Here is a 25,238-nt window from a genome sequence, read left to right as displayed (position 1 = left end):
CCCTCCATTCAGCACTCGCCTCTCCCCGTCTGAAGCTTTCCTCTTCTCCGAAATAAAAAAAAGATCCCAGCTCGAGCAGGGATCGTATTACGAAGACCTTAGCTTCGAAAGAAAATATCAAGTTACTCGAGAACAAAAGAAACCTTATTCACGCTTCCCCCTTTCTCGACGGCTGACTTTTTTTTAGCTGACCTGCTTTTAGGATCCCCACCTCTGGATGTCAACTGCTGCATGAATCACCTATTAGCCCAAAAGGTGTGTAAAAATGAGTTTCGGCAATTGGTATTATACTTCTATTATATTGAGATATTAGTGATGTGCACGTAATTCAAAAAAGAATGATACCAAACACGACGTATTTCTAACGTTAATTAACCATTTTAAGCAAGAAAATAGTTGGTATAATAAGATGGTGATTTCTGTCGAATATCGATATCCTCGCAGCTGATAGTGAGCTTCACGGCAGTTGAAGCGGATTTTTTTTTCGAAAACAGGGCGTCTGGTTACAATTTACGAGTTATGCTACAAGTCTCACCTGTCTGAGGTGCTAACGAAGCGTTGTCTTCTCAGGATATTTTGTTTCTCCCTACTAGCAATCTGAATTCATCTGCTCATCTAGAGCTACGCTACTTATTGTTAGAAATGAGTGGGTAAGTTGCCTTCTCTATAGGATAAAAAATTTAATTGCGCAGTCATATGGTCATGCTTCACCCTCTGCTTACGCCGTACGCGATAGCATTAGTGCCGAACTTCACCTCGTACGAGTGGTTCCGTACTTTCCAGGGTGGGTTGACTTAAAACCGGCGAGTGTTTTCCGTGTGGGTTCAATAGAGTCCGGTTTCATTTTTATTAGTTTTATTCTTTTTCGTCTTCGGACCATGGCCATTCCGAAGACACAAGTGAGAACTTAAAAGGATAGACTGAAAATAATTGAAGACAAAGAAAATCCGGGCTAGAAATGCGAGAATATTACAGCACGCCTCGTTATGTCCCCTAGTACATGACGGCAGGGGTGGGGGTAGAGCGAGATCCTTGGTGAAAACAAGAAGTGGGATGAAGCCGAGGATCAGGTGGGCGTGCCGCTGACGATTAACGCCACATTGCCTCAATCATATTAAAAATTTAATTGCAAGAAAGGAACGTTTCAAATAATAAACTATTTTTGGCCTTCTTGATACATCCTATAGCCAATCACTGCGACGGCGAAATCAGTTGTTTGAGGCATAACACGCACATTTCTCTCGTAAATACGTGTACTTGAAATGGCATTTGATGGATAAGAATTTTTTACGTCGAACAGAAATGCATAATAGCAGTGAAAATTCCGAGTGGAGTGAAACATTTTTTTAGCAAGGCGGCGTTTTCCTTCAGGATATTTGAAAGAGATATAATCCGAATCAACAATATGACCTAAGTGTTTCGATAAAGGAATAATATTCCTGTAATCAGCTAAAATCTTTTTTGAATCGACTATTGAATGTCATAATTCGCAAAAATCCAGCGTTTCCTGGGACATAGGCAACCCGGACAAACAATCCCGCATTGATCGTTTTCCCGCATTCATCGTTTTTTTCATCCATCCCCCTGAAAAAGGATAAATCGAGGTTCCACTGTATACCTATGATGATCAAGGTTCAGCAATTTGTCAAATGCTTCAAGTCATTAGTATAGAAATTCAAAATTACCACGAGGAATAATACCGTAAAAACAAAGTAAGAGCAGTCCTGATTAGGATAAGATGTCTTTACTGATAATCGATCAAAGGAGATGAACACTTTAAAAAATATTGCAATAAAATATATCACATTACAATATGTGAATCGATAAAACATATTTAAGATTCACAAAAATAAAATTTATAACATAAAAACATAAAATTTCACTAAGATGGCAATTTTTGACTTTTTGGTAATCACACACAGTGAATGCTCATCTCAATTTGAGTATTTCATCTGTAGCCACTTTGCAGATGGTTCTAAAATCTGATGGCAGGTGAAGTCGCCAAAAACGAGTTCTACCCCATACATACGCAGGAAAGCAGGGGCTTGATATCCCATGAAGTATTCTTGCCACCGCTCGCCCAGTGAAGCTCTGGTCACGAAAACTGCAAACAAGTTGACGTATGTCATCCCGCACCAGTCCTTCATTAGAAAGATTTTCCTGAAAACAATTTATTCCTCTTCAGCAACTTCAATCACGAAAGCTTTACAAAACCACTTAGGAAACGAAAATAGAGGAAAATATGAAAGCCATACATTGTAATGACTGCTAGAGCTAAGCATATGGTGTTCACAGGGCAATCTACCAAGTAGATACTTAAAAGCAGCTGATCTTTGAGAAAGTGAATGAACCATTTGACTAAAATCAAGGAATTATTTATGCCCATCACAGCTTTTCAATGCGACATGCTAAATGGAAAGTACTATTGACACTTGAGCAAAGGCAGAATGAGAAATAAGATAATTTTTTGTTACTTGATTGATGGAAATTCAATACTGAGGTCCAACTGAGCACAAAAAGCAGTTTGTGTCTCAAATATTTGCTTTTGCTACTTACAGCAGGGGGCAAATCCACTTGTATTTCCTCCCTAAAATATTTATTTATGTAGTCCTTCAACTTGTTGCTTCGTTCTTCATCCACTTCATCAGAGCATTCCTTGCACGTTTTGTGGGAAACCCTGGAAGTACAATAAATACAGTTTTTCTGAAAAATCTGGTTTAGCTGACAAAATACCTTTTTCACCAGAAAGATACATGATCTATTACTTGTCACTTGGACTCAGAAAAATGACAAGAAAAAATAAATCTGATTAATTGCAGGCCTCAGCATGTTACCTCTAAGAACAGATATGAAACAGTGAAAGCAAGACAACTTTCCCCAATTCATGAAAAGAACTAAGAGGACAAGAGAGAAAAAAAATACTTGTCACAACTCCCATGATGAGATATAGAAGTCCCTTGTTGAGGCTTGATGAGATCTCAACCTGTTCCTCAACATTTTCAATGAACTACCGAGTATATTTCTACAAAGAAATCTGTAATCATTTGTAACAAAGGAAGCTATTTATATACATATCCTTAAATTCAATTGGAATACCAATTCAGTTAACACCCTTCATTTCTGCAGGTAAACTCTACGAACTAAATCATGTAGCCTAACCTTTTTTTCTTTTGCCAAAATTTCCTGAATTTTATTCATTTTGTATGGTGTGTATTGTCTTAAAATATAATTTGATATTTTCCCATAGAAATGGAGTTATACCACCTATCTAGCTTACAAGACCAGCACCCGTCAAAATGACGGGTTAATCAATTTTACTTTATTAGTACTGGTAACACGTTTTATCCATGAAATCACTATAATGTATAATGTCAGGCCATTTTGATGGCTTAGTCAGCACATTTATGCTTTTAACATTCTTAATTATATTATGAATGGAAATAAGCAGCATATCTGCCATACTGATTGGTATGTGGTAGGTCAGGGAAGGGAAAGACTACTTAAGCAGAAAACCACGATGGTTTGCGTTTTAGGCATTGAGAGAGATTAGTACATATTAACAAAAGCAAAATGACCATAATGAGAAATTAAGGGATATTCTCAAGTTACACTTACATATTCAGTGCAGACAGTATCGTATTCAGCTGTTTCAGAGAGGCTTCTTCCTGAGCCACTACTCTGTTGTGAAGTGAATCTAGAGCTTCATCTAATTCAGAAGGCAGCAAATTCCCAGGTGCAACAAAATGGAAGCCAAGGACTGAGAACTCCACCAATATTCCACTCCTGCTCCACCTACCACCGGGACCTTGAACACGCAACAAAAATGAGACATAAATGTACACATACATCAAATAATTGTAAAAAATTATAGCTATTTTTGGGACCTTTTCTCATTTCGAAATACAGTATACTCTTAATTTAAAATGGGTTAGACTTATGATAAATTTTGCATAAGATTTAACCTGATTTTATATGCACTTCTCAAAAATTCCACTTGCAAAATATGCTATAAAATACATAAATTCTATGCCTAATTTATGAACAAAACAATTTAACTCAGCAAAATTAACATGCACTGATGCTCTCTGACACTGGAATCCTGGAATGGATAATTTTAATTGGTTTTGGATTATTTTGATACAAGTTCCATTAAACTATTGAGGAGAACTTATACATTTTATTGTTTAAAGGGTTTCTTATTGCTCTTAATTTCAGCTATTTATATTTTATCATTAACAAGTTACACACTTAACCTGCCAGGACAAGTCATTTTGACCAGTTAATACTTCTACGCAATTATTAAACATTTTTGCTTTGAATTTTGTTACATAAGCTTCCAAGAGTTAGTATATTCAAAACCTGTGTTCTATAATTTAAGTTTTGGCTACTTTGCTCTTCAACTGAAATCTTGAACTGATGTTTTCTTGGGTTCTCTTCATGGCGATAAAAGCTATTGGGTCAAGTTACCGTTTCAATTATATGGCAATTCCAAAGTACAGGAGTAACAATTATGAGACTCTCGCCATATATAAACAACCAAGAGAGAAAATGTGGTTTTTGATTTCCAGTACAAATATGTAATTTAAAAAAATTAACTTATGTACAAACCCTCATTATCTACTCACCCATATCAGGATCCATCATACTACACTAACCATGATGCACCTGAACAAGCTAATTGGGGACAATAAGAAGTTACCACTAAATAATTCATAAAAAAATGAAATTTTAATCTTGCAAAGTACTTTATGACCAACAAGTTGATGTACTACACCTGCTGGGAGAAAATATTCTGTATCCAGTAGTAAGCAAAAATATTGAGTTCACTTGCTGGACAATATCCTTGTTGCTGATGTTTGTGGTGATGGTCAGAAAATAACCAATAAGAAAAGAGAGAGAGGCTAGACTGGATATAGAAAGAAAATTAAGCAATTGTCGTAGCACCGACCAAATGCAGGTGGGTGGATTATGTGAAAGGTTAGAACATAAGATCCTTACCTGTACAGTGTGAGTTGAAGAAAGTACTATGAATCTACATGCACACATCTGGTATTAGTAATTATCTAGTATTCTACCTGCACAGCAATAATCCCAAACAGCAATATTAATTCCTTAATCAAAAATTTAAAACTCAGTTCTGCATTTCTCCAGGGTTTTCTTCCGCGTCAGGTTGTTGGTTGATTGACAACAGTTTCGCTGGCTGTCCTGCCAGCGTCTTCAGGTCGAAGGTGTCGGCTGTTGGTTTCTGCCTCGCTTATATACTGTAGGCTGGATGGGAGCTGCACTGTGATTGGCTGTCTGACTGGGTGCTTCTCTCTGATTGGCTCTCTCTTTGATGACTCTTTTCCAGGCGCTGTGAAGGAAGTATCCATCTTCTCTATTGAAATTCAAAGGTGTTTTTTGAATTTCTATCGCTTCCCTGATTTGTCTAGGGAAGTATCGGCACTCCTTAACTAAAAGTTTCTTCTCCTCAAATTTCCAAAAAAAAAAAAAGTCATCAAAGAGAGAGCCAATCAGAGAGAAGCACCCAGTCAGACAGCCAATCACAGTGCAGCTCCCATCCAGCCTACAGTATATAAGCGAGGCAGAAACCAACAGCCGACACCTTCGACCTGAAGACGCTGGCAGGACAGCCAGCGAAACTGTTGTCAATCAACCAACAACCTGACGCGGAAGAAAACCCTGGAGAAATGCAGAGATCAGACCATCGCCGCGGAAACCTACGCTCTAACATTAAAACTCATTGTTTTAATATTGAGGCCCACCTTTCTTCCATTCAAGATCCTTCAGGTGCTTCTTCACCAGTCCGCTCTCCCAGCCCATCCGAGAAGAAATCTCAACCACTGGGAATTCAATGCTGTTGCTTTTCTCGTGGGTCACTCCTCTTTCCAGGTCAAAAGCTATAGCCATTGCTAAAGCTGGGCACTATATTAAACAAATAAGTCAAAATATGCTCCAATCAAATATGTATGTGCATGAAAAGGATTATGAAGGTCACAATGAAGAGAAACACCTGGTAACATAATTTCAGAGGAAAACTTGTATGAATGAGAGGGCATTTTTCTGAATGGAGGCCAATCCGCAGACTTAGATGTTAGACTTATTCTAGACGGGTTTCATTACCATAGAGGTTTGTTGCGGGAAGTTTTCCTCCATCCACTACATATGAGGAGGGTTCGGGACTAGGGCTATGACTTCGTAATACACTGAAGTCACAATTATCCAGGATGATGGGGAGAGACAATACGAAACAGTGTAAATCACCGATAGTCCAAATTTTCTCTTTTATTTCTCATATTGTTCATAATTTATGCAAATAAAAAAAAAATTTCTGAAGCAGAGCATCCACTGGAAACCTCTAATTCCACTGGTACATAACCTATTACTTGAGATTGCTTCGAGGATTCATTGAGAGCTATCTTTACCCGACCAGATGGGATTTTTTAGCAGAGATAATGTCATTGTACTCTTATTAAGCTCCATATACGCCAGCGAACTGTCTTCACAGCCAAACCCCTGGCAGTGATTCATGCAGTCTCTACTCCCTTTGTCTCTGCTTCCACTTCCCTCAATTCTAATTCATCTTTCCTCTCCCATTAGACCATGACTGGTTGTGGCATAAACCTGCCTGAATGCAATGAAATCTCTGGTTCCCTTGGGCCATATTCAACTGCAATGGAATTTAAATTTAACCATCGTAGATAGCATTTTCTTAATTTACGATTGGTTATCCATTGATGAAAATTTCTAAAATTAATCCAGTTTTTTTATACAGCTCATTGTCTTCTGCAATACTAGACCAGAGGCCCAAGTAAATGTGTAATTTCCATGTCAGCAATGGAAGAAAATTAAAACGTTTTATAATGGGAATTCTAATGGAAATAATAAGCCTTGTGTTTCTTTGCATTACAATACTGATGGTGTGATAATGCTGGTATTTTTGCATCAAATTTTATTTTTTATCAGTGCAAGGATAAACGAGAGTTTTTTTTTGTCAGGGCTTTACCGCACTTTCCCTAACTCTGGTCCAATGTTTGAAAAGCTATACATACCTCAAAATATTACGAGGATATCAATTCTTTGTTCATGAAAAACTTTCATTTTCTCTTAAAAATAATATGGGTTTAAAAATCAGTCACTTATTTAAACACTGAGGAGGAGAACAGTAAGATGAAGTTATTTCTTATCAATTCAAGTACATGAAAATTAGAAGTACAAGCATAATTTGGTCATTAAGAGAAATTGAAATCAACACTTCAGGAGGGATAAATCCACAAATATTCCTTTTTACACCATTACAAATAAACCATTTGAAGACATTCCACTGATTATTTCTATAGACACACTCACCTTTCGTGCAGCTTCTTTCAGTTGCTTTGGTCCTTGATAGCATTGTACTTTACACTTGGTGTACACTCGATTCAAGACTTTGATCCATCTTTTTGGATGAAGCTCCAAATAGCACAGCAGAGTAGCAATATTTTCTTCTGGGATATCCAAGGCATTGATAGTTTCATCCACTGGAATAGCAACTTCATGGCCAGGGCAGGTTATTTTTTCTGAAGCAGAGCATCCACTGGAAACCTCTGATTCCACTCCATTCCCATCATCCATCTCTCCCTTAGACTTCGTATTCTGAACACTACTTACACAGGTACATGGAACAAATACTTTCTGCAAAAGTTTACGAATTGTGTGTCTATCTATGGAGTCACTATGTATGTGCCGTCTCAATTCATGTAAGTCTCCACCCTGGGCAAGGAAATGGGAGAAAATTTTCATAAAAATACATAGTTCTCACATTTAAGCTTAGAAATACAACATAATTCACTGAATCAATTCCAACTATGTGCAGAATAACATTGTTCTTCAATATAATCAAAGGATTTTTTTCTACATTTACAAGTTCACTGAGCATTTAAATATATTCCACGGGAGGTTCCCAACTCATCCAAAATCGTTCCCAAAACTCATTCAGGACATGCGAAAGATCCACAGAGAAAAAATCATCCGCCTTGACCGGGATCTGGGTTCGAATCCCGGTCAAGGCAGATGATTTTTTTCTCTGTGGATCTTTTACACGATTGTGCATTGCGGGTGACTCCCGTATAAGTTATCACCGTGGCTGGTCCCAGTATAATTTAAACAAATCATTCAGGACAATTTATTATCACACATCTGGTGATGATATGATGAAAGAAGAGATATGGCAATTGACATTCTTCATGTCAGCATCTTAATAATACGGCAAAATGAAGAAAGGATTGTATATAAGTGCATCTACAGCTATGTTATTAAATTCATAAGGGCAATAAATAGATACATACATACATAGATGAAAACATAAAAAGCAAAATATTATTTGTATCACTTTGGAATTTTAAAAGAATTGATAGATATGCCGATGCAAGACAATAAGGTGGAGGATTACCACACATAACATGATCATTTCTTTCTTAAAAAGATACCATACATTTATTTGTTGCTGAATTCCTTCATTAAAAATCTGCAGTCAACTCATTGTCAGTCTTGAAAAAGCAGCATTTTATATGTACTAAGAAATACTATATCATTATGGCACTTATACAAGGCAAGAAATCAATAAACATGGCATTAAAATATGTATTAAGAATATACAACTCTTTTAATGCCTGTAATGGGAAGTATACGAGCAACAAAAGCCCCAAAAAAATGACAAAGCAATTCCAAGATAAAATTTCCAGTGAAAGCAGAATTTTTTTATGCTTTAAAGAGCCCTCCATTAGAATTTTTGACGTCCCTCCCCTACGTCCACTATTCATAACTTGTGAGCGTAAGGCACACAAGAGTATAAACAACACCAAACCATGGGAGGCTAATGCCCAAGGCTCGGGAATAGCAGATCAGCAGAAAACCACTTGGCAGGAGTCAGCGACACCACTCTCTCACCTGAGAAAGGATTTAGACCATCAATTTTTCCCCATGAATTGCGCCTATGGTAAGCGATTGATTGTTGATAGGAAAAATATTCTCTTTATTTTCAAAACAATATCCCAATCAACAATAAAAATAAATTTGTGCACAATCCCACTGTTAAGAGAACATTACACCTGCCCTATGAGGTAGCGAATAAACATAAGTATATACTTATGTTTATTCGCTACCTCATATATACTTTAAAACAAGAACCTTCAGACAGGCAGCTGGGGACTTCAGCCTGCCAAAACCTAGGCTGACTGAAACTAGGGAAGGAATACTGACTCACGTTTTCATCCAGGAAAACATGGCAATGAGCAGTCAATCCATCTCTGCCAGCTCTTCCCACTTCCTGAACATAGCTCTCAATGTTAGATGGCATGTTATAATGAATGATTCCTCGAATGTTCTGCTTGTTGATGCCCATTCCAAATGCCACGGTTGCAATAACGATACGGAGAGATCCTGACAAGAAAAAGTGGCTGCAGTTATGCACAAACATGTATACAAGAAAATGCTCAATAATAACCATACAAGTTTCAATAAATCAACTACCATTCATAAATGCTTGCTGAACTTTTTTCCGCCGAGCCGCACTCATGCCAGCATGATATGCCTCAGCATTCCAAGATATCCTGTTCCTGCGAGCATTACTTTCTGGACGCTCATCATCCTGTAATGGAAACATAGAGGCAAGTATTATAGTTTTTAAGCATGGATAAAAACAAATAAAATTTGCAACTGATCAATGTGCTGAGAAATTTTTTTCACAAGATGTTTCCATTCACAGCCATTATAGCCCCTAAGTTGACTCTGGTATTCCCTTATGATGGTGACAACCACTCTATTTTGCTCATGACTTGAGGGAGCCAGAAGTTTACTTCATCATTACCCAACTTCGTCATATGAGGGTGGCTTGGATTTTTGGGAAAGCAACATGAAGCTGAGGCTCCGAAGTGGGGAGGGGGATTTTGGACGTTTGGAGCATTTTTACAAGGGTCAACTTAAACACACCATCGCCAACATCCACAAGCTTAGTGCGTTGGATTATTTTTCAAGAAGCTCCACACACACACACGTCAGTTCCTCCTAATTTTTATAATCCTTGATGAAGTAAAAAGTGAAATCCCATACTTTTTGCGACATTGGTCTTGGTCATTTTATTGTCTTTCCTGGAAAGTTTCTTACCTTTTATTTGAACTAAACACTTTTCATCGCTTTTATCACTCCCTTTATTAATCAATATCTCATGACTATTAATTCGATTGGGATCTTAAGTAACACAGCACTAGATACAGAAGAAATCATCAGAGACTGGCAAGTATGGTAGGGGTCAACACTGAAGTTAGGGACGGGTGGCTAGCGAGAGGAGGTGGGAGCTGCCCGATGGATTACAAGGATGAGTTTAGCTGATTGCCCAACAGGGGTGGGAGTTCACCCATTCTTCTAGTCTGAGAAGAGGAGTGCTATGTTGTAGGCATGGGCGTACCCAGTGGGGGGCAGGAGGGAGCAGCTGCTCCCAAAAGCAAAATTGAATTTATTTCAAAACGAAAGTTTTGAACAAAATTTCTTTTAAAGAAAAATGATATTAGTATAATACAGGGAACTAAAATAAAAAATAATTATTTTTTTCAAGAAAATAATTATAAGAACTAAAATTTGCGGTCATAATTTTCTTTGAAGTTCGGTTTCATTCATCATTTCTGTGCTAAAATGTTACAACTTGAAAGACCACAAAAGCTTGCACCCCGTTAGTTTTGACCCTGGGTACGCACTTGGTTGTAGGTGCTAAGATGCATATAAAATAGAAATCTTGTCTATAACTTTAGAAATAAAGGCGAGATTTCTGGTTGAGCATTCGTGCTGAAAATAATTGGATCTTTTTAGAGCCCCAAACTTTTTAAAATGAAAATGATACTGCTATCATGTTTTATAACATGTTAGAACAGGCTTATAATATACGATATGTTGCGCCCCATGGCCAACTTAGTTATAGGCAAGACTCATTTCAATATGCCTTCATTAAAAGTGGAATGTTATACATTCTGAAAAGGCATTTTTTGAAGGGGAATAGCTTTCATTTCATTTAAAGTGGGACTTTGTTTTAAGCAGGTTTGCTATAAGTGGACTCCACCATATATACACTCCCAAAAGGAGACATTATTCCTTTGAAGGTGGAGCAGATTTAACCCCACAGTGAATTAGTTAATCCACTATAATCAGCTTCTCCTCCCAATAATCTGAAGGTATATTCTCTCATCTACATGCAAAGTAATAAAATATTACGGAGAACACCAGGAAACTAATAGATACACAAAATTTTCAATTGCTTTCACAGCATACTCTTTCAGTTTTCCAGGAGTACAAAATGGCTACCCCGGCCTAAAGCCACACTAGATTTTAGATTTTCTGACAATATGGGTATTAAGTGGGGAATGATATCAAGCAATATTTATGCCTTCCTTCTTGTAAGATAAGGTTACACAAGGTACTTACCCTGAACTGGGTTCTTATAAATGTGGATAGCCTTTCACATTCTTCTCGGCGAGTGCAGTAAATAATTAAAGAGCTGCAATCTTGGAATCTTTCACCATTCATGAGAGCCACCAATGCTTTATCTTTGAATTTGTCCTCTGAGGCTGAGAGCATTAAATTATTAGGGAGAGGAATGCCTTTGATGATGCCTTTTTCTCCATCGGCAATTTCCAGATGAGAAGCAATACTGAATGCAGTGGTCTTGGTTGCTGTAGCCGTGAGGCCAAGTATTGTTTTCACCCCAAGATTTTCACGTAAAATCTGCAATAAATAATCTGGTTTCAAAACAATTTATTTACACTACAAAGATCAGCTACATCAATCTGCATCATAAAGCTCACAGCTGTAGCCAGAAAACATTCTCATAGGGTGCTCACGAGGAGAGGGAGTACACATGTTAGATACTTGCAAGATATTTCAATTACCCTAAATATTACCACAATGTCCAGTTGTACAATGTAGGAGAGAGAGCACTGTGAGCACGGCCAAAATAGCTGTGGAATTTTCCCCTGAATGCAACCACTTTGTAGCAGGTTAGCGTGATTGCTCATTAATTTCTCATAGTGGTCTTTTCAGTCAGTACCTGCCTGAGAACTTGTTGCTAATTGGCAGGAGCTCAATTATTAGTTCTTGGCCAGTATTGAGTTGCTATATATAAGATTCAAAAGACCCTACGTAACACCCACTCAACTTTTTCCACTCAGGGAGGCTGAGGATAGAATAAAAATTTGAATGCTCTGGAACGTATTATTGAGAAAAAAATGTAGTATTTTGCATTTACAGTTAATTTTGGCCATCGATATTTACATAATAAGCAGGGAGTAGAACTGCAGTGGAGAGTACTGTCCTTTCACTGTTCCTCTCCGAGCTTCGAAGGGGTTCACATCCAAGACCTACAGAGGGAGGGGCATAGGGAAACTTGACGGTTTGGCTCTGTGATGGCCATAGTCAACTCTGACATAAGGAATGTGCGAGGGAAGTCAAAGCTCTGCTCCATGCGGCTACGTCTATTACTTCACTCCACAGGGATCCATCTATTGCTCTGCTCCGTGTGGCTACGTCCATAACCCAGCTCTGAATTACTGGATGAGCGGGGCAAGGTGAGGATTCAAATATCACCTGGTCTACACGTGGATGGTGTTGCATTTTGGCACAGAAGAACGGGTGTGCCAACAGAATATGGATCGTGTTCAGTTTCTATGAAGCCATTATCATATGCGATTGCCACCATGACCTCAGTGCATTGCCAGCTACCACCTTTTCGCTTGTGGTAGCAAACTAGCCGTACCTAATTTCCATAGACGTTAATTGATACATAGTGTATACTGGTTACGAACATAGATATTTACTAGTATTTCAATGGGATTCCAACATTGCATTTTATTTTGTAAGTCTAAAGGGCAATATGCGCTATTTCCAGCAAAATTGCTGCATTAAGACTGCCAATCGATATCGACTTCAACTGTTGCACTCCAAGAATAATATCGACTAGACACTCAGGAAAAGAATGGAGTATGTACTTTAAAAATACGTAATCCGAAGGCATTAATTTTGGCATTATTTTATTTCAGGCCATAAGTAAAGTAACTTTCTATTTACTTTTTTAATGCTTTTTATGGTCCCAACAAAGTCATGGTACGGAGGTTTTACTGTAATTACCCAGGAAAATTTTTCATTTCTAATTTTCATTGATTTGATTATTGCAATATGTATAGATAATCATTTCAATATGCTGCATAATTGTCCACTCCCGTGGTGAGAGAGAGCTCTGAGCACTCACTCTCCCTGAGTGCACCCTTAGGATACATTTCCCACAGGAAATGCTGCACAAAAACTCACATATCAATTACATTTTTACGACTATTGCATATGTAGTCACTTCAGAAGGACATACACTCACCTTGCAAACCATCAGATAAGACGGCCTGAAGTTGTGAGACCACTGGGAGACGCAATGGGCTTCATCTATGCAAGCAAATGCAATGGGTGGCAGGTGCGCAAGGAAGTTTCTGAAGTTAATGTTGGAACCTTTTCCACCTCCAGTGCTACCAACCACAGCTTCTGGAGACACTAATAAGAAATGCATATTGCCTTTCTTCACTTGCTCCAGCACTTTTTCCCTCTGTTTGGCAGTCTGATTGGTATGCAAACATGCAGCTTTTAAGAATGATGGAAGACCAAGGACCTGTAGGATACAATGACACAACATTATGTAAATAAATAGGTAACTTACATGTCAATGTGATTGAGTTTTCCTCCCTGAAATTTTTCCCTTTGATGAACTTTGAAATCAAGGATGTCTGACTGTAAACCTGGATTAACTGGGCAAAGATATTTTCTCAAAAACACACCGTGCACTGAAAGATGGCCTATAATTCAGTGCAACCATATGCATGTTTCAGATTTTTTAGTTTGGATTCCAAGAGAACATTTGAACACCCTCCTTCCCCAATCATTTAGTCTCTAATAGGAATGATTATTCAGCAATTTTCCCAATCAATGTGGATAAAATTTAACTGAAAAAATTCATAATTTTTTTCCACTATATGTATTTCTATATTTCAACTTGACCAAAGAAATCAAGGAAATGAATTCCTATCAAAACCTCTATAGATTAGATTGACTGATGTAATTTATTTCAAACCTGCAGAGTGAATGGTGGTGAAATTCACATAAATTGCCATGAGAAAGAATTCTCCTGGACTGGGAATCAAACCACGGATCTGGTTTTCCGGGCCAGTGTGCAAACCACGACAAGGTTCTTTGATTTCCATGGAAATTTTACCAAGGTTCAACCATGCTAGATGTTAGACCCTTGCATGAAGGATGGTAATAAAATAAATATGGTAAATGAATATGGGTGGATAGATAAGAAAATATGGTGAACCCCAGTCTCGCACTAATGCCCCACTAGGCAGTAATTGTTCTTTATTTCACTGCCGTTCACTTTTCAGGGGTGACTTCTTGGAAGCCCATACTCCTCTGCGTTGGTTGGTGATGCATTGAGAAATGAAAAATTCAGTTCTCTTCACTATTTGAAGTCTATCGAAGCCAACAATAAAAGAAAATTGGTGTGCCTATTCTTTCAATCCATTTTCAGGACAAACTTAAAATGAAAAATTCTCAAAGATGCATACACCTGATCAAGAAAAAAATCGAAATGGTAATACAATTATTGGTTGTCATGTGTTTGCCAAATGTTATGCTTCTCTTAGAGAGAAAGTGTTAAAAATTACATAGCTGCTTTAATCTGCACTCTACTATTTATTCAAGTTATTAATAAAGATGCAAATGCCTCTCACATATATCTAAATGTTTCTGAACAAAATAATTAGCTGAGTATTTAATATCAGGGATATTACAGGTTTCCTTCCCTGGGTGGATCATCCGTACCTGATCTTCCATGAGAGACACCAGAGGGCTGACCACTACAGTGATGCTCTTTGATTTCTGAGCATATATGTATGAGGGCAGCTGATAGCACAGACTTTTCCCAGCTCCAGTGGACAACATGAGCAAAGTAGACTGGCCAGAAAGGACACGCATGATTGCTTCTTCTTGTCCAGGCCTGAATTCCTCATGGCCAAACATTTTCAAGGTGTCATAAATTTCTTTTGGAGTATCTGCAACCAACAGAGGAATTTAATAGTGACATTACTGCTTGCCATTCTTAAAAGCTATGTGAGTTTTCTGAGATGATATAAGTCTTGGTCACAGGCTGATTCTGTCCCCAAGACACATATATTCCTCCAAATACATCTCAAAACCCACTTTATTAGACAATGGAATGCAAAACACTTTTCCTAACAAAGGCTAGAATGGTGAAGCACGCTTCAATACTTTAACATTATATGAATATCAACAGTATCAATACATTTAAGGTTAACAAATCCCTGTTCTTTTTTTTAAGGAATGTATTTACTTCTTTTCAACTGAAAAAAACATGATGAGGACAGACAATTAGCTGAAATCTATTTATAAGAGGATTATCTGTACATGAGTTTCATCCTACTTTAATTTGCTTCCCGCGATCTTTATAGAAAATAAAATCAGACGCAAAAACACCAGGATTATCTTATTTTTAAGCAAGGATACACGAGTCTTGTTATTTCCATTTGAATTCCCTTTGCAAAATGTTATTATTTTCTCTACTTGCTGACAACAAATGTTTCCAGTTTTCTTGGACGTCTACTCTATTACCTTTCCATGTACCTATTTTCATTTCGGAAGTGCACAATTGCTGCCATGGCCTCAAAAGCAGTTGAATATAGCCCACAGGAACCAGGGATTTAATCACCCTCAGGCATGCTAACTCCTCAACCAGTCACGGTGAAACGGGAGAGGATGGAAGAAGTGGAAGCGAAGGCATTGGGGGAAGTAGGAGCAGAAACAAAGGGGGTAGAGATTGCAAGAGTCACAACCAGGCACTTGCATTCGTAGACAGCTTGCTGGCTTACATGGAGCAGTAGGAATACAAGCACAATGACATTATCACCACTAAAAAGATGGTCAGGTGAAGAAAGTTCTCAATGAGTCCTTGAAGCAATCTAAAACAACAGACTAAAGGACATGGCACAAGGATAATAAGTCCACTTCCAAGGACTAACTATATAAACTAAATATGTAATACTTTTAATGTAACTTCAGCTTTCCTTTAGAGCATAAGACATTTCTGGACATTGACAGTAACACCCAGCTCATCCACTCCATCAATAGGCACTTATTTTGAATAATTAGAGACATTGGGATATTATGAATGGTATTTCCCAGTCAACGTTTGAATGTCAAATGAAGTCAATGTTTGAATAAAGGTAGCCAAAAATCACCATTTGTCATGCATATTGTTATGCTTTGCATCGCCGCCATATGTACTGGCCATAAATATATATATACATTTTTAAGGCCAGTGCATATTTGAATAAAATATGTAGTAGGATGATTTTCATCCATTCACAGATGTAGAGAACTTGAATTTCCACATCAATAATTATAACCAGAGACAACTTTTCATTAAAATTCAATCAAAAACTAAATAAATACGCCTAAAAATATTTTTTAAATCATACCAATTAAACTTCCTCCTTCCAAAAGCTGGTAGACTGGTTTGACCTCTCTACTGGGGCAGCTATTTTCCACCTCTATGGTAAACACTATTTCTTCATTTTCATCCTTATGCCCACCCTAAAAAAATAAACAATAAATGTCACACACTAAGCTTTATGGAAAAGTAAATTTTTTACAATAAATAAAAGCCATAGATGAATATAGGTAACCATATAATTAAAATGCTAGATACTAACTTCTATCATAATTACTTGTTGTACATGCAAGGTATCCCATTTAGGTACATACATATATTTTAAATGGAATGATTTGAAATCATAAATTATTTTTCATCAATTAAATGAATGACTGGGAGCATTGATAAACTTATCAAATATGATAATTTCCTTGCATTTCCATACCCAATAAAATTAAAATTCTGCATTCAATATGAATTTGCACTAATGATATATAAGTCCCAAGAGTGCAAAATCTTGGTTGAAAGCTTACAGGATAACATGCAAACTAATGTAATTTTAGCAATTTTTAAGGACAATGTTACGAAAGATTAATATAGTGTTATAAGAAAAAGACATTTGGCTGCAGCCTAAGGTTGCCAATGTTCTAAAAATGCCCTTTCAGCACCTGACTTGCAAATGCAAGTAACGCAGTAAAATTTACAATAACAGTCGAGGACCATACATCCCAAATCCAGAAACCCGGAAAACCAGAAATCCGGAACATTAGAAAATTCCTCTGCGTAGTGTTTTGACTTGCCACCTTGTGGCACCTGTTCTGGGACGAGTAGGAAGTTAGCACACACTATGAACATACGCTAACAACCTAGGCAGGAATACGTATGGATCTCAAATATGGAGCACAAGAGCCTGAACACATTTATAAATTAATTAATTAACAAAATATAGAAGCATTTGCACAGATTTACTGTCCAACAAAGGAAGGTATCGATAGATATCGGAATGTGTGCTAGCGAATGCTATCAACGAAAGCTATTAAGCAGGAAGAAAAAGATGTATTTATTGCTCGTTCTCATCCAGTATTAAGCACATATAGTTTATACTGCAGAAGCTACGGTCGTGATTTGACGACTTATTCGGCAACTTTTTTGTCTCTTTCATTATAGCGTACTTGAATCCATCTAAGGCGACAAATGTTCTTCTATGAGATGTTCAACAGACCATCCACACATAGCTAGACCTCTGCTGCCTTTACACAGCTGAGAGGATTGAGACTGTATATTTGCTATCCATCGGTTGCATACTTAAGTTGTGAGGTGTAGAGCGAATATTTTACAATTTATGACAGACGTATGGCAGCATCCACATGTCTGAATGACAAGACGAGCTTTTCTATGCCAATGAATGGTTCATTGGTGATTGTCATTCGTTGAATAACGCATGTCTGGTGCTGGCTTACAAGTGATGGTTATTTCAAGCATCGGCGACATTGTCTTGTGCAACGACTGTACATTCTGACATCAATCAGTGAATGAATACACAAGTAAAAAGAATGCTGAGTCTACGTGCTCACACAATCATTTTAAAGCAAAGTTGTATACATATATTAAATTGAAATACTGCTAGAAGGTTTATGCTAATTAATGTTAAAATCCCTTTCATGTGTAATTTCTGAGTTATGGTTTTATTACATTACAATTCTCAAAAAAAAAGTGTACCACTTTTTCCACATGCTGAAGACCAGAAATCAAGAAGAACCAGAAACCCTTTGGTCCCAAGCTTTCTGGATTTGAGGTCCTCAACTGTACTTTTATTCAAAACTAAAAAAAAAATAATAAACTAAAATCATTAATCCACATTCATAGGTAACCCTATCTCTGAGAGGTGGGACCTGCGACATTAGGGATATGGGATTGGGAGAGAGAGAGAGGTCGGTGTTTCCTAAAAAAGACTTTGTCAGAGAATGGAAACAAAAGACTGTCTCATAAACCCTCTTTCTACCAGCCACCATGAGACTCATTAGGATGGGTGGGAAGCCAGGCTAGCTCCTTGGTCGAAGAGATTTACACCTTACCATCCCTTTCACTCCCTGCTTGCATTCCTCACTATGACCATTTACAAGGGTCTTTGGAGAGCTATCACCATATTAAAACAAGTGACGGAAGATGACGGACGTTTGGCAACACAGCTACATTCCTCATGAAGTTAACACTACGGAGGTCTGAAAGCATCTGAATTTCCTGAAAACTAGGCTCTACCTATAGCATTTTGGTTGGTTTCCAGGAAGTCATGTGCCCTCCACCATCACCCTCCAAAATATGCGGGCCCGCCTCTAAATCGCAAAGATATTTTAAATGAACTATAGCTCTATCAAAACCCGACACATGACAGGTTTTAACTAGCCAGTAAATGGTTTAGTAAACACTATGAAAAATGCAGCTCATTCATCCCCAATCTTCAGACCAAAATTTCTAATTTGATTGTCACCATCTCAGTGGTTTTGAAACAAGAAACAATGGACATGGTGCATCTAGCACTTCCTCCAACTTCACTGCGACTCAACAAATTCCAACTGTTTGAGTGAGTGGTATTTTGCTTGGTAAAAGAGAGTGAGACAACAATTGGCCAAGGTTGTGGCTGTGGTAGAGTGCCTGCTCTCACAAGCATGACCTTACCAGATTTTTATTAGTCCATCACAAAGTGCCTGGTAACCTCCAACTCACCTCGTTAAGTTGATCCGTACTTCCTGTATCCCAAACGCTCTTGGCCTCTTTCGCTTCCTTGCACATGAGGGCCACTTCTTCTAAAGTGGGAAACTCAGAAGCATCTTCCTCATTTTCCTCAGTAGGCAGCAGTTTGTCAACTGGAGTAACCATAAATAATAAATAGCCATTACAATATTTTTAAGGATGGAAAATAGACACATACAACTTTAACACAGTAAAAAGGAGACTGAGACAAGGCAATATTGAATTACTATTACTAGGCAATTACACCCAATTCTTCATTGAAATGAACATATTGTGTCACACAATTCAACCAAAATTTTTAAATAACTTCGTTTCCCCTAGGAGGGATTAAGTTAATATTATTTCATGAAATACATATAAGTAATTTTGTCTCAAAACAGTATGAGTAAGTTCAGAAGTTATTTTAACTGAAACACGGTTTGCCATCCATTTCACATTTGAATTGGTAATTTAAATTCAGACACAAAAAGGCCCATTTCATTAATATAATTTTCCAAGAGAGAGTTTTATCACAGATACCCATATTTAATTTTGTGTTTTTTCTCTGCGTACCTTTCATGCAATTTCTGGCGTAATGGCCTATATCACCACACTTAAAGCATTTCACAATATTCTTTCCACATAGCTCATCACCATCCTTGTTGGCTTTCTTCTTGTACATCATCTTCTTATACTTTGAAAAAGATGTATTCTTCTTTCCACGAGCATAAACTTTTTTCTTAATGTTGATTTTTACAAAATTTTCATTCACAGTCCCACTTGCAAGTTTTCTGTAAAGGAGAGAATAAATTAACAGGAATCAAGACTACAGACGGGACAACTTGATCGGCCAAACCACAAAGTGAATAAAAATATCTTCAAAGGAAAAGTGGATTGGAAGTAGCACAGTAATGAATTAGTCATATTGGAAGGGCGAGGATTAGTTGTGCAAGAAAAGTAATCAAGAATGTAAAAGGGAAGTAAAATATATGAAAAGATTATCTGATAAGGGAGCTGGGTGCATCATAACTAATTCACAATTGCTAACCTGAGATGTAAAGTGAGAAATGAATGTATGTACTGGCGGATTTAAGACCTACTTGAAAAAGAAACATTCTTTGTTGCTTTTTGGCTTTAACTTTACCCTTTTACCCTATTAATAACCCTTTAATTGGTAAATTTCAACAGGTTTAAGCAATTGTTTTGTTTTTTTCCTTTACTCATTGTGTAGGGTAGGGAAGTCTGTCCAACCATTCAGCTGATATCTTCAAATCAGAAATAGGTGGTGATGGGTGATATTTTGACAGCCTAAAAATTACGCCGAAGAGCTTCCAATGAACCCTAGATTTAGACTGGTGAAAGCAAATTTTATCTTGGTGGGCAAATGAAAATATGTACCAGGAAAGTCAAAGTGGGTCTAAGACAAGAAACTATGCAACATACAAAATCATAAAAAAATCTGTAGGACAGTCAAGAGAAAATGTTTTTTCTTGAAAAAAAAAAAACAGTATCACACATCATGGAAGTTAGCCCAAGAAGTTACATGACCGGACGCACAGTAAGGGTCAGGCAAGGTCTCTAAAGCCATTGATAATACAAAACAATGTAATGTAATGTTGCCGGCCTCGGTGGCGGCGGTGTAACGTCCTCGCCTGCCAAACAAGAGGTCGCGGGTTCGAGTCCCGCCTGGGTAGGTTTCCCCGGTCCAGGGCATGGTCGTTTGTGTACGTTTACTTGTTACACTTGTTGAACACCCCGGTGTAAAATGGCCAATAAGAGCTGTATCCGGTGGTTTGAGGATAAAATAAAATAAAAAAATAAATAAATATCTGAACATACAAGTGCAGAGGCAAAAGAGATGAAAATGGAAAAAGAGAATGGAAAAATAAAATAGCATTATGGAATGTTAACACAGGCACCAAAATGACATAAAAGGAAATGAAGAGAGAAAGCATATTCTATGAATAGGGGTTTCCCTAATTAACCTTTCGTCAGGCGCAATATTGGAATTGCTGAGTCCAGGCGCAATGAGCCTGGTAGGCAGAGATGTTAAAAAAAACGTTATTAACTATTAGAATGGCTCAGTGGTACACCTTTAAAGTTTTAAGTAAAATTATTAAGGCAGTCAAAAACTTACATGATGTCTTATTTGCTGAGTATACACCCCTTTACACAGTGTCATAAAGCCTCGGACCGGTCCAGCAAGGTGCGATTTGATGTGCTCTTTAAGCTGTTAAGTATTATCATATGTAATGTATTTTAGCATGTGAATTCTATAAGGTCATAGTTTTTTTATTTTTCTGACTTTTTTAGCTAATAATGCTTATATTTTGCTTTATTGTGCCATTATTTTGTTTAACTATGCTAAATTATCCACCACTGATCTGTCGGCATAAATGCGAAAACAACTCTCGCGCTGTGCCTGTCAGATCCATTGCACCCGACGGAAGGTTAATATCGCAAGACAGTTGGAATTAATTACCTAATAGTGAAAAGAGCAATTTTCAGAGAGAGAGATGAGATTCAGAGTAATATATTAGAGTTACTGAAATAATGGCGATCCAGCTATTCATTTAACATCGTTTCACTGCTCAAGTTACGGAATATGCAAATTGATTTCAGCCATTGAAGCAGTCACAAAGAGCCATGATATTGAAGTCTCTACTCGGTTGGGATGTCACTCAGGAGGATAGATTATGACGACATGCTACAAGAATCACAGTATATGGCCAAGGACTGGATAGTCAACAGCTTTTTGACTTTCACTAACTACGGAGAAAAGGTGTACTTGAAAAAAAAATTTTAGTTAATACCACAGTTGCTACGGGAGGGAGTTTCTATAAAAAAAATTTACTATACTATTTTTCAAATGATTTCATTCAATTGTTTTACAACAAATTAATTTTCATGATAAACCCTTTTACTGCCGGCCCATTACTAATTGGGATGAGCAAAGACTGACATAGCTGTATTCAGGAAATTAGCAATATTTCCAAATTTTAATCACTTTTAGTACTCAATTGTAAACTTGCACCAAGATTTTTTTTACCTACGCAGAAAATATATTATGGACTTAAAACATGAAAGAATTACCAGAGTTGAATCGGTATATGTGCTATAAAACCTACTTCTAACCACCCACTCACTGACTCACACACTCATACAAATGTTTGGGGTGAACAGCACCAGATACTTCAAGAAGTCATAGAATCGACCTCTACATCATAACCCTTTTGCTACTAACACCGGAAATATTCGGCAGTACATTTCTTGACCTGGGAGACGAAGGCCGAAAATATAAGTCAGAGATTTTCCTATGCAGGCGAATGAATTCCATACACATATGGGTCCTTGCTCTTTTTTTTATAACACTCGCTAGTACGCGACATCTCAGATTTGGGACAATGGAGCGGGGCTTAGGTCTTACCCTCAAAATCTGGGAGCAGGTACCAGGAACCCCCGTCTTATATTACCCCTCTTGGCGGTAAAAGACTGTGGTCATACAATTGTTTTTTCAAGTCATTTTGCGAAATAAATATTTGTTCCTATCTCAAAAAATATAACTAAGACGAATTCTCTGCCTTTTGAAAAGTGTTTACAATTTTAAAACCAAATTCCACCATAAATATCTTAACTTATATCTCAATTTTGGTAAAAACATCAACATGTAAATTATTGATTCATTAAATACATTAATATAGATGGTAGAGCTTTGTTCAAACTTAAACAATCCTAAGGAAAAACCGAGGAATTCAATTTGAAGTTTGCAATTTACATGCAATCAACCATTATCCATTTAGCTAATTCATATACCAGGAACCAATTATGCTGGTAGGGTTATAAACCTGGAAAGGAGGGAGCCAAACTACCCTCGGAGTCTGAGATAATGCGGAGTGCCCGCTAGGGGGGTCGAAAAAGGCTGGTGCTGAGAGAGTGTGATTATCCGCGAGACCCTTCTCAACAAATGTCCTGCAAAAATGCTCCGCACCGAGGGGACGGAATAGTCTCTTGGAGCTAAGTCAAGTAGTCATGCTAAGGAAAGAACTTCACCATCTGAAAAGGGTTAAGTCTTAAGCATAGGAATATACATACACAATCGTAAGATCATTCCAGGAAAAAACAGTGTTAAATGCCACAAAAACAAATGGGGAACGAAACTAAAATGCTTAGTATTCATTACACACAGACTTGACTATCCCTGGTAAGTATAGAAAACATCAGCAGAACGCAAGCACGAGACCTTCGGAAGTAAAATTCTTCAAGATAAAGATAGAAGAGGAAGTTGAGCTAAGTTTACCAAAAAGATAATAAAGAATTACAACATTAACAAGTGAAGAAGTGTTAACCATGGCAGACAAATATGAAAACAGTAGGTTTTAATTTGAAAAGCTCTTCACAGTTCTCCCATGAAATGTGGTTATAAATTGTATTAAAATATATTTACCTCTCTAAAGCCTTGGCTTTACTATTGCTTGATTTTTTAGCTTTAGATTCCCCATTTTCTGGCTTGGACTTCGAAGAATCAAATGAATCATCAGTTGCCTGAGATAATTTTTTCAAAACAGTCTTTGGTAATGAGACCACAACATTAGATGACTCTTTCGCAGCACTCACATCAGATTCTGAAGGTGAGGAGATCCTCTTTTGAATTTTTCCTGGCCTCATTTCTGTGCGATTATCACAGTCTTCAACATCTTGAGTTTTATCAGAAATTTTCTTTCGTTTCATGCAGGCCTGAAAAAATGAAGTTTTCTGACTGGATTCAGTATCAGAATCACTAACAAGATCGTCATCAACCTCGACTTTAGACTCTGTCGACGAGATATTCTCTTGCTCTTCACCGCTATTTAACGAATTATTTAATTCATTTCCACTGATGGGATCATTTTCTATTCTTGAGATTCCAATCAATGAATGTCTTTTGACCCATCCGTCATTTAGTTGTCTCGTTTTTAACGCCTTCGGCTCCGATATTGCCTGGTCTATGATACTTATTGAGTTCCTGGAGAGGTGCTCATTAGATTTAATCACTTTAAAGGGACGATTTTCTGAAGGAGTCACTATTAAAAAATCCAAGGAGTCTTCAAGGGGAGGAGAATCGAAATGAACAGGCTTCGAAGGGGCCGCCTCTTGAGATGAATACAATTTGCTTGAAGGTTGCAAAGAAACACTTATTGGTCTTATATTGATGTCACTCTTCGATCTTTGAGAAAAGCTACTCGACTTTCGAGGATTACGCTTCAGATTAAACTTAGAACCACCAAATAATTTCTTGGATAACTGACTTGAGGAACTAGGTTTCACACTTATTGTGTCAGTATTATCTGCTTTCACTTCCTTCTGTTTATTCAAATGAGGGCCCCAGACATTTGCATCTTTTTGTGATACTTGTAATTCTTCACATGGCGGAACTGGAGATTTAATATTAAGTCTGGATTCAACAACACAATTTAAACTAGCTTGGGAGTCTTCAGTGGGCTCGAATGTTATTGACATACTGGAATCACCATTAACGCTCTCAAATTTACTGGAGAACAGAGAATTTGTTTCACTTGTACTCTTGACATCATCAAAGGTTAAAGCAGAGCTTTCATCTTCGACTAGCAACATAGGGTCCAAAATCGTTCGCTGAAGATTCAAAGTTTTCAACTTCCAATACTTTCTGTATGCCTCACGGATATCTGGAGACGCTGATTTTATATCATCCTATAAGAAATGATATCCATTAATCCTTGATTTGACATAAGGAACCATCTAAAGAATTTCGTACAGGTACGATAAAAATACACACCTTTGCGGGGATTCTGCCATTTGTTTTCCTGAATTCGGACTCCCATAATTTCACTTTCAGTTTGTATTTTTGGTATTTTAGCTTAAATAAAGGTTCGTCGAAAGATGCCATGCTTAACGTAATTCATTCAATATTAATAAAACTATATCATCACATCAACCCACGTATCCATCGCATTTTCCCGCTAAACGATACCTGCGCTTGCGC

The 25,238-nt window shown here is 37.4% G+C and overlaps 1 protein-coding gene across 1 annotated transcript; it reads right to left on the bottom strand.

Moving 5' to 3' along the window:
• Positions 1-1,728: 1,728 nt before the first annotated feature.
• On the bottom strand, positions 1,729-25,238 carry LOC124157507 (ATP-dependent DNA helicase Q4). The gene is made up of 15 exons (XM_046532273.1): positions 25,032-25,238; positions 23,685-24,946; positions 19,814-20,031; positions 19,235-19,374; positions 16,557-16,671; positions 14,884-15,113; positions 13,391-13,675; positions 11,452-11,751; positions 9,511-9,628; positions 9,245-9,420; positions 7,351-7,752; positions 5,766-5,925; positions 3,616-3,805; positions 2,557-2,677; positions 1,729-2,160 (listed from the first exon to the last, which is right to left on the bottom strand). Exons 1-15 carry the CDS (start codon positions 25,140-25,142, stop codon positions 1,930-1,932), a joined length of 4,059 nt encoding a protein of 1,352 aa, XP_046388229.1. The 5' UTR covers positions 25,143-25,238; the 3' UTR covers positions 1,729-1,929.

The sequence above is a fragment of the Ischnura elegans genome, chromosome 1 (genome assembly GCF_921293095.1).
Source record: "Ischnura elegans chromosome 1, ioIscEleg1.1, whole genome shotgun sequence".
NCBI classification, from domain to species: Eukaryota; Metazoa; Arthropoda; class Insecta; order Odonata; family Coenagrionidae; genus Ischnura; species Ischnura elegans.
This window is presented reverse-complemented; position numbering and strand designations above follow the sequence as displayed.

What these genes read in the sequence shown, in the direction of transcription:
- LOC124157507 (XM_046532273.1), bottom strand. Translation starts at nt 25,142, where the DNA reads ATGGCATCTTTCGACGAACCTTTATTTAAGCTAAAATACCAAAAATAC. An exon ending in CTTATCTGATGGTTTGCAAG is followed by an intron (nt 11,752 to 13,390) that starts GTGAGTGTATGT and finishes TATTTATTGCAG; the next exon opens with ATTTTACGTGAAAATCTTGG. An exon ending in TCAGCAAGCATTTATGAATG is followed by an intron (nt 9,421 to 9,510) that starts GTAGTTGATTTA and finishes TTTTCTTGTCAG; the next exon opens with GATCTCTCCGTATCGTTATT.